General features: G+C 38.5%; 1 protein-coding gene across 1 annotated transcript in view; it reads right to left on the bottom strand.

The window, feature by feature from the left end:
- Window positions 1-7,345: 7,345 nt before the first annotated feature.
- Window positions 7,346-10,950, bottom strand: part of LOC125916888 (dehydrodolichyl diphosphate synthase complex subunit NUS1) — a 31,531-nt gene continuing 27,926 nt past the window's right edge. The window contains exon 5 of the mRNA XM_049623145.1: window positions 7,346-10,144. Within this exon, the coding sequence (XP_049479102.1) occupies window positions 10,054-10,144 (91 nt within the window). The 3' untranslated portion in view covers window positions 7,346-10,053. The remainder of the gene's footprint in view (window positions 10,145-10,950) is intronic.

Raw genomic sequence — 10,950 nt, 5'->3', positions numbered from 1 at the left:
TTGTTGTACCATTCTTTCAACATTTTTAAAGTTTGAAAACTTGTATTGAAAGCATTTAGTACCGGGGCGCCTGGGTGGCTCAGTCGGTTGAGCGTCCGACTTCAGCTCAGGTCACCATCTCGCGATCTCGCGGTCCGTGAGTTCGAGCCCCGCATCGGGCTCTGGGCTGATGGCTCAGAGCCTGGAGCCTGCTTCCTATTCTGTGTCTCCCTCTCTCTCTGCTCCTCCCCTGTTCATGCTCTGTCTCTCTCTCTGTCTCAAAAATAAATAAACGTTAAAAAAAAAATTAAAAAAAAAAAAAAAAGAAAGTATTTAGTACCAAGCTGGTGGCTTAGTCGGTTAAGCATCTGACTCCTGATGTTGTTAGTACCAAGCTGGTGGCTTAGTCGGTTAAGCATCTGACTCCTGATGTTGGTTCAGGTTGTTATCTCATGGTTGAGAGATTGAGCCCTGCATCAGGCTCTGCACTGAGTGTGGAGCCTACTTGGGATTCTCTCTCTCTCCCCCTCTCTCTGCCCCTTCCCAACGTGCATGTGCGCACATGCACACTTTCTCTCAAAGTAAGTAAACTTAAAAAAATATTTTTTTAATAATGGGGGAAAGTTTTTGCTCTCAAAAAAATAAAAAGATGATCAATAATACAATAATGTCCATTCTCAAGAATGACTGAAAAAAGAAGGGGACAAATTAGCATGTATTAAGTGCCAGGATGGTTTAGGTATAGTATTTCACCTAAACCCATAGCCACACTTTGTGACCACTTTGTTGTTTCTGCACAGATAAGAAAAGAGTGTCGTAGAGGGTAGGTAACTTGCCCACAATCATACAGTAAAATTGGTTTTCAAACCTTGGTTTAACTGAGTCCAGAGTCCCTGCTATTTCTACTAAACCATACTGAAGAAGAGAAAGAGCCTACAATGGTGAGGCAAGACAATATAACTGAGATAAAACTTGAGTTGGGTGCAACTTTGGAGATGGATAGAATTTGGAAGGGCATGGGTTTGGAGATGTTGTGGCATCCTAGTCATGATGTTGGCCATGGCTTATTTAGGCAGCAAGGAAGAGACCGGCCCCCAACAGACAATGATGGTTGTCATCAATGAATAGAGTAACTTTTCAGAAGAGATTGAGTACTTGGACTTAGGTGTCCTGGATTTTGGATGTCTGTTTTAAGAGTCTGCCTTTATGTCATAGATTAGAGGAAGGTCTGTGGGTAGGAAAGTGATATGAAAAGAACGTTTTAGAAAGGTGAATATGGTAATACGTACATAGGAGATCCCAAGACATCGAGTTATTTCGAACAGTTTATTTACCTCTTACTTCATGCCAAGCACCATGTTGTATATGGCGGGAGATGAAAAAAATAATAATAGCATTAAATTTCTGTTCACAAAATCTTTAAAACATTAAAAAATATTTATTGAAAACCTAGTATGTGCCAAGTATGGGGTTAAGCAAGATAGATAATGTCCCAGCTCTCATGAAGCTTACATTTGTACAGGACCAAAGGGATATATACATTACTATATCATTGTGATGTAAGTCCATCAAAAAGGGGGAAATGCTCTGGGGGAGGTGGTCAGATGAGGACAACGCTATATCTAGTTTGAAGAGATGGAAAAGACATCATGGAAGGAGTAGCACTGGTGAGATGGGTTTTGAAGAATGAAAACTGCTGTGGCAGGCAGAAACAGAAGGGGAGCATTCCAATTAAAAGCAACAATTCGAGCAAATGAAAGGAAGCAGGAGATTATTAAGTTAAGAGATAGGAAGTGGTACCTCATGGCTGGACTATTGGGTGTTTTTTTTAAAAAGTAAGAGGAAATATAGCTAAACATAATGCCTGGACTCATATAGAGGATTCTTGAACGGCAGTGTAACAGTTGAATTTACTGGTTAGAAAATAGGAGGACCTAACTTGGGGAACAAAGAAAGCAAAACTATGTTTTAGGAAATTCTTCTTATACTAGTCTATAGAAGACATCAGAAGGGAGATATAAAGCTGGATAGTTATTGGGAGATTAGCGTGATGGTTTAGTAAGAGGACATAACAATTTAGCTAAAGTCTTGAGCATGGAAACTGGAAAAAAAAAAAAAAAGCCAGAAGTTTGGGGCATGAAGAATCGATAAAAATTGGACAGTTAAGTGAATTGGGGGGCAAAGAAATAGGTATTACAAATGTAAAGAGAGGGAGTCTGGGTGGATTTAAGATGAACTAGCAGAGAGAGGCATCAGAAAGTCCATGGGGGAAGGGGAATAAGGGAAAACGGGGTGAGAGGTGTAAGGTGTCCGGAAAACCTCCATGTGAAGATGTTCAACATGTGGTAGAATTAGGCATCAGTGAGTCAGTAGTGATGGTGGGTAAAATATAGGTTGAGCTATTTATGTAAAGAGGTAGTGGGAACCGTGAGAATGGGTGAGATTGTTGGAGGAATGCACGTGGACATGAGAGGGGCTTGAAGGCTGGTTTCCTTGTCCCCAAAGTGCTCTGTCTCTGTATCATCCCTCCCAGGACTCCTTTCCATGGCTGCCAGAACTATGCAAGGTGCGATTCTGACCGTTTCACTCCCTCACCTACTGCCTACTACAGCCGGGGTTCAAGCTTTTAAACTCTGCATTCAAGACCAAGCCCTTCTGGAGCCTCCCTGTTATTACTTTCTGTCTCACACTTTATATTCCAGTGTCAGCTGTTGGTTCCCATGCTCACGTCTTGCTTTCCTGAGATGCTGGACGTACCCCAGCTGCCTTCACTGTCAATAAGCAATTCTTATGCAGCTCAGACTCCTTTCCTGAATCCTTTCCTGTCCTTCCAACCACTGCCCTGGAGTAGACATCCTTACTCCAAAATGGTAAAGTGACCATGATTTTGCTTATCACACTGCAACCTGATGATCCACTTAGGTACCCATTTCCCGCGAGTTATATCTTGACCTGTCTCTGGGGTAAAAGTGTTCCTCCTTATCAAGACTAATCTCACACTGTATGTGCTAAGGTGGGGTCTTTGTCATTTGTCTTCATACCCTCAGTATCTAGCATAATACCTGGAATGAAAGAGATGGCCATGGGGCACCTGGGTGGCTCAGTTGGTTGAGCATCCGACTTCGGCTCAGGTCACGATCTCACGGTTGGTGGGTTCGAGCCCCACATCGGGCTTCCTGCTGTCAGCGCAGAGCAGCCTGCTTTGGATTCTGTGTCTCCCTCTCTCTCTGCCCCTCCCTGACTCGCACTGTCTTAAAAATAAATACACATACGGGGTGCCTCGGTGGCTCAGTCAGTTAAGCGTCCAACTTTGGCTCAGGTCATAATCTCACAGTTTGTGAGTTCGAGCCCCGTGTCGGGCTCTGTGCTGACAGTTCGGAGCCTGGAGCCTCCTTCAGATTCTGTGTCTCCCTCTCTCTCTGCCCCTCCCCTGCTCTCTCTCTCTCTCTCAAAAATAAAGATTAAAAAATAATAATAAGTAAACATTTTTTTAAAAAGATGGCCATAATGGTTGGCAAGTTTTTTTTTTAAGCTTATTTATTTATTTTGAGAGAGAGAGAGAGTAAGCAAGCAGAAGGGCAGAGAGAGAGGGAGAGAGAGAATTGCAAACAGGCTCCCTGCTGTCAGCACAGAGCCCAACTCAGGGCTCGAACTCACAAACCCTGAGATCATGACCTGAGCCGAAACCAAGAGTCAACACTTAAGCCTCTGGGCCACCCCAAGCACCCTGGTCTGCAGATTTTTAAATTAAACAACAAAAACAGGTTAGGGAACTAATACTGGGTCTTTCTAGAATTCATTTCTTAGGAAAACAAATGAATCATAAACTCCAAGTATACAGGAGAGTATAGAATCCCAGAAACTAGAAATGTAACATTTGTAACTCAGGGAAAGAATCCCCTGTATTTAGCAGACAGAGACTGAAAATGGGAAGGAAAACGCAAAGGTCCTGAAGAGAGGAAGAGATGGTATCAGAGGTACAGTGTGAGGATTAGTTGTGACGCGAAGAAACGTCCTTTCCTCACACAGCTTGCAGACAGACAGAGATTTTGAGGTAAAAAGGAATGATGCTGACATCTAGGTTGGAGAAGCCCTCTTCAAACCAGGCCTAACTAGCAAGTTTCAGGTTCATCTTTTCGGACAACATGCTAGATTAGAAAATACTAGAATCCCAGAGAATTCTTGGACATAATCACCAGTTCAGGATTCAAGTAGTACTAGTTTTTGTGTGATATCTGTTTCTTTTTTTATGATGACAAAAACTCACATTCCAAAGCACACGTACTCATTTATTTAACTTCTCTTTTCCCCTGCCTGGGCCCTCATGAGTAGGCAGCAGGTCAGCGATGATTTTCTTCTAAATTAATTAAAAGCATCACCAATTGATATTCTGTGAGCATCATGGCTGGTCTTCTCCACCTGATACGCTGAGGACCTCAGAATACATCTGATAGCGTCTGATTTTGCAAGTAATTAGGTATTCTGCATATTTACGTATAGATGAGCTTCTGCTTCCAAGTAACTCATAAATTAATATTTAATGAAATCATTTGCCTGGAGATGCTTTGTGTATTCCTATTCATCTCCCGAATGCTTTATATTTGGTGTTGCATCTCACACTCCCAAGCCAGTGACAGACTTGGCGGGACTATTTCTACGTACACATATGTATCCCGTGTACACCTGAATGAAAGCAGGCTTATTTCTCTATAATTTTCCCTCAGAGAAGTCATCTTTCTCCAGGCCAAGAAAAAACTCTTTATGAGAAGCACGCCAATTACTTATTTGAATTACAGGTAATATTTAGGAAAATCACATTAGATTGAAGCCACTTGAATATCACTTTCAGAAGACTAAAAAAGGCCACCAGATAAATTACTTAAAAATAAAAAAGGGGGCACCGGGGTGACTCAGTCGGTTAAGCGTCCGACTTCAGCTCAGGTCATGATCTCAGTTCGTGGGCTTGAGCCCCACGTCAGGCTCTGTGCTGACAGCTCAGAGCCTGGAGCCTGCTTCAGATTCTGTGTCTCCCTCTCTCTTTCTGCCCCTCCCCAGCTTGCACTCTGTCTCTGTCTCTCTTAAAAATAAACATTAAAAAAAAAATTATAAAAAAATAACAATGCTTAATCATTATTCTTGGAAATATGACCTCAAAAACAAGCACAGGATGTTACAACAAGCATTTTTAAGAACATTATTAGGTGGTTATAATGTGGAAATCAACTACATGCAGATTAAGGGGGAAAATTTGCTAATTTGATGTTTATACAACAGGTAATTGAAGCACGGAATTTCTTATAACATCATACAGGGGTAAAGCATTACCATCTTTCAAAAAACACTGCTTTCTTTCAAATAAGCTTAGACAACAAACTGACAGGCTTTGGGAAACTGGTGTTTCAAAACATCAAGGAAAAATGTGAAAATAATGAGAACTCGTGCATGGAAAGAAGCTAACGTATCATTTCACAGAATTAAAATATGCATATACAAGCAAATGTGTATTTCATCTTTAAACCATGAACTATAGATTCAAGTAAACTTGATTTGCTTTTTAAAGTTATGCTACAGCATATTTTAGGCACTATCCATCACCACCCCTAGCTTGGCCTCTTTCCACTGGATACCAGTAGTATGCCCCCTGTTGTGACAAATAATAATGTCTCCCAATGTTTTCACATGTCCACTGGGGGGTGTCATCACTCCAGTTGAGAACCACTGCTCTAGACAAATGCTGTCAAACATCTGTCAAGTAACTTCCATGTTTTTCTTGATGTTCCATTGTTTAATTATCTGAAATCTAATTAAAATATTGATTCCTCTCTGGTTAAAACAGTTGGTTACTATTCCCATTATCTATTTACTTTCCATTAAATTTTGTAAAAATAAGAAATTTAAGGCAGTTATGAGTAACTGTTACTGAGGAATAACCTTGCAAAATATACATTTACTAAAAAGAAAGGAAGGCTTCATAGAACCAGATCCATTAAAGATAGAGCAGTTGAAATCAATCTTTATCAGAATGGAAATATTAGATACTCTATACAAGTAGAACTATGCTGTTATGACTGCCCTACCTTCAGATCTTTTCATTTTGCTCAGGTTTTCCTTCTCTGAGCCAAACATCCTGTTTTCCTGGTCCTCATTAAAATTTAAATGATGATTAAAACTACTAATGATGGGAAGTATAAACATGGTCAGTAGCAGGTAATCCAAATAGTCTGACCTCGGAGTAGATCTAATTTTTATCTTTTGCATTCTTCCGGATGTATGTATCTAGATGCTAAAATTTATGTATAGTTCCCAAATCTCTACAAGACAGATGGAGGGAAAAAAAGAGGAGTACAAAATTACTTGAAGAATTTGGACTAAGGTTAAATACTCATTAAGGGTAACTGAACGTGGACTGTAATTTCTCCCATTTTATTTTCATGTGCTCATGTGACTGTTTATATCGGGACACAATAATTAAATACAAAACAGAATGCAAGACTCTCAATTTATAGTTTGTAGCTTAAAAAGAATCTCTTTATTAAACCTGTTACAGAATTCATTTTTTCAAATAGAAGTACAAAAAAATTTGATTGTCACCAAAAATGTAACCAATGAATGATGGTATTAGAAATTATTTTCCTTTACTGTAGCTTCTCTAAATTTTCTATTTTTTTCTATAATGAGTATTCTTTAAAACCACAAGCAAAAAATAAAAAATAAAAATAAATAAATAAATAAAACCACAAGCAAATTCTTTCTGCACTCCCTTTCCCCACCAATTTTATCACAGTTTGTGGCCTATCAAGTAGGATTTTTGGACAAGTGCTTACATTACTCTTGGTTCCTGGGTTTTATTTCAAACTATACTGAACTCTTCCTAATTTTTGTTAAGTGCATTTCCTATTAACCAAAATTAAAAATGTGCCCTTTGAAAAACCTGATTTCAGATGAAAATCTGTCTTGCAATTAGATACATAGAAAACGAATATTCTATGCAATGTAAGACAAACCATGGTTCTTACTATTCTATTTCCTAGTTTGATAAGGACTGCCAAATTTCTTAAAAGAGTACACACATACATTTTTAACTTGGCATTCCATGTTCAGCAAAAATCAATTTGATCTTAATTACTGTGGAATTTTGTCAACTCTAGCAATGGCAAAGCTGAGTTTTATCTTGCCGTTATCTAGCAAAAAGTAAATACCATTAAGATTCCAAATGCTTAACCTGGTTAAAATGAGAATATATTTCAATCAAAAACATACCATCAGGGAAAAAAAAACAGTATTGCTATCTAGCCATGAGTTTCTCAGTACATTTCTGCAGGCCCTAAATGTTTGGAATAAATGTAGCATTCACATAATACTATAGTCCATGAAAAGAGTATATTCTTTTATTGTTTTTGTACATACATGTTGTTTCAACTTTCAATAATAAAATTCAATAAATTTGATTCCTCAATCATAAAAACTTGCTTTACACATTATGTACATGTTGCCAAAGTCTATAGCCATACAAAACATCACAAAGATTTGACTCTATGCATGGTGCCATCACACAGGAGGGAGCTAATCAAATAACATACATTCAAAGATTAAACTGTAGATACGCACAGTGTATTTGGCACTGTTTCCTTAACATTAGAACACCTTCCTCTCAGAGACAAGTATTCTTAAGCTTTAGTCCCAACATACCAGGATTTCTTTTATTCACGTCAAAAGCAGCTTTCAAACTCTATTGTAACAGTAATCAGTTGTAAGAAACAAAATACAACCAGAATTGGGAATGGATTCAAACACGCAGACTTTTTGCTATGCTCCAACCTGCCATCCTTAGAGTAGGTTTACTTTGATAATTTTTCCATTGTCAGGGGTGTCAAGAAGAAACAATTTAAAGACAAATACCTTGAGTACACCTAAAGGTAACAGTTTGTTTAAACTTTAAGAATATCAGTTCTTCTTGGGAGTACCCAGGGAGCCCTGATGATGTGGAACTTGTGATGATTTTGGCAGGAATTCCAGAATGACCAATGCCATTCAAGTTGTGGAGACCATACAAGCAGTTAAACTCATGAGGAGAAGGATCTGGAATGCTTATATCTGAATTCAGAATCCTCAGCAACTTGTGTTAAGGGTCTCTTTCTAGGACTATAACAGACTCAAGTCACAGGTTACAGATTTACTTTGATGTGTAATACTACACTGCTATGAAATGGAAGGATAAAATAAAAGTACAGAGGCTTAACCATTAAACTTTTAGAGACTTTGGCTACATCCCAGTGGGCAATGTTTGATTAACTTCATTTTACCAAAATTAAATCCCTTCACTTCAACCAGACCCATTAAATTTATTCATTGAAGCCATACATATTCCAGAATGTTTATAAAAGACACATACCATGTTTATAAAAGACATAAATTCAGTCTCAAACTAAGGCAAAAAACCCTCAACTGAACATGGATCACAGTACAGGGGAACAGAAATCAGAAATTGGTAAAGTTCAGGGATATGCTATAGTTTCACACAAAACTTGTAGCAATAAATTAAGACTTAAAAAAAGTCTTACAATGTACAAAGGACTATGAAGTGCAAAGTAATGTCACTGAACCAAAATTTAGTTTAATCATTTTATTTCAAGTGTAGTTTTTAAAATCATAAATGGGGTCTTATAGTCCAAAGTCCAAACATTTATTCCTCCTCAGAGCTTTAGAATATGACAAGCAACTTTAGACCTTGCTTTCCAAGCCCAGTCTTCCTTGCTATTTTTTAGACTTCTGAGACCTAGTATTTAAGCTACTCCATTCTAAATGTACAATTTTAGACAACTATTGTACACTTAAGATTTTTCTGAAAACAGTCCATCAAGTATAAAGAATGGTTTCTGTCCAAGGATCAGTAGTGAGGGAAGAAATACTAAACATCAAAAAATCATTTATTCATTTAAAAAATAACAGAACCAGTGCTGTTCTCTGTCATGAAAGAGAACATGTAAGGTTAACTTAAATTACTTTTGTAGACTTTGGTAATATTTTATTACCTACACAGGCCTCAATCTTACTTAAAGATCTTTTAGGCAAAGTCCCCCACCATCAGGATTTACTGAGTAAAAATCCTGGGAACTAACATAGACCTAAATGTGCTATTCCAAAGAGTAATAGGTTACTACTTTAGGGGAAAAAAGCTGCCTTGAGAACTTTCCTCAAATGCTCTTTTAAATAGAAAGTTAATGGGAATCTTTTTTTTAAACCAACTTTGGGTACATACTGCCCACCAAATAAGGGAATCAAACTTTATTTCCTATTTTAGGAAATTTTCCAACTTATAATCCTTTAAGATTATAACTTTTTCATCTTTTTTTGACTGATATTTAAATTTTTTAAATTCTACATTTCAATGTAGTAAGAGTTCTTTTTCAAATAATTTTCACAACCCAGAACACAGACATCAGAGCAACACTCACAAGTCACATTGTTTAACTATAATGAGATGAAAATGGACGGATATCTGAAAATAGGTATTCCCTCTACTCCAAAGGTGAGCAAACTTTTAACATGTGACCAACACAGAACTCCATCCTTCCGGAGATCCCTCAAACTCAAAACGGTTCCATTTAATAAGTCAATACATTATTCTTAAAAATTAAGTTTGGTCACTAGGAAAGACTGAACAAAAACGATTCCCCTCCGCTCAAAACAACCAAATAGCTCTAGTTACCCCCTCCTCTCCCCACAAAAATAGGGAAGTAGTTGAGGCTGAAGTCTTTAAATCTGAAATTTCAGCTCCTAAAACACTGCTGCTATTTGCTCAAAGTTGCAGATCTATGTATTTCCTTCTCCAATACTTCCCCCATTTATAAATTTATTTACACACACACACACACACACACGCACACACACACACACACACACATATTCACACATACCCTTACTCTCAAGTAAGACACTTTTTTGTGTTTGTTGATAAATTATGAGGATTATGAACTAGGTGTGTACAGGGTTTCATAGGTGCTTTGTAAACATCAGAGTCACTTGGGTCCTTTTCTCCAAAAGCCTGAAATCAAATTACACAACCAGGGATCACTACTTTCCCAGACGCTGTTCACAGGCTGCATATTGACGAAGGGCAGAGAAAAAGTCCTCATAACTGATGTTTAGGTGGGAAGGCAAAGAGCTGAAAAGAAAGCACAGGGGGAAAAAAAGCAATTAGATGATACACTGTAATGTGGAGGGGGGAACCAGAAGGAAAATACCCCAAAAGACGTTAAGGACAGAAGAAAGTAAATGATAAACACAGAGTATGTCAAACCATTTCTACTAAATGACAGCTAAACTCACTGGGAAACAGCGCAAGTACAAAATAATCTCTCCTTCTTTCCCTAAGGAGAGAAAAGCAACTTGTAGCAAGACAGAGATTCAGAACCTGTATCAGCCGAAGTCTAAATCAATGCAGAACTGGAGACCTATTTGTAAGGATCTCATTCACGTTCACGTTAGGAAGTCCTCTCTGCCAGAGCAAAGCCCACACTGCGTGAAGCGGTCTATGAAAGCCAGGCTTAGCACTGGCAGAGCAGCACAGCACCCTCACGCGACTGCATGTTGAAGCCACGTGGTGAGCAACCAACAAATGAACGTTCATCTCTACCATTTCCATTCGCTCAAGGCGGCAATCACAGTGCGATGTGAAGACACTTTAAGGGCAGAATGAATGTACAGCCAGAAGGTTCCCTGTTAGGTGTTTTAAATACTTAGAATAATTTTCAATAATCGACATAAACAATTCTCTAACGTACACAGCTTTCTTGTGAGGCTTTGGGAATTCCAAACTGTATCAGAGCCAAACACCTGGTCAGAGTACAAGTCGCACTGGGAGCTCCAGGCACATACATCACAAAAAAAAGACTGAACAAACTTACCACAAACAGACTCCTGTCTGACCATGTGCTGGTTCTCGTAGCTAGGCTTTCTTTGTCCTTCCTT

The sequence above is a fragment of the Panthera uncia genome, unplaced genomic scaffold (genome assembly GCF_023721935.1).
Source record: "Panthera uncia isolate 11264 unplaced genomic scaffold, Puncia_PCG_1.0 HiC_scaffold_1293, whole genome shotgun sequence".
Classification (NCBI taxonomy): domain Eukaryota; kingdom Metazoa; phylum Chordata; class Mammalia; order Carnivora; family Felidae; genus Panthera; species Panthera uncia.
The sequence above is the reverse complement of the archived record's forward strand: the minus strand, read 5'-3'. Positions and strand labels throughout refer to the sequence as shown.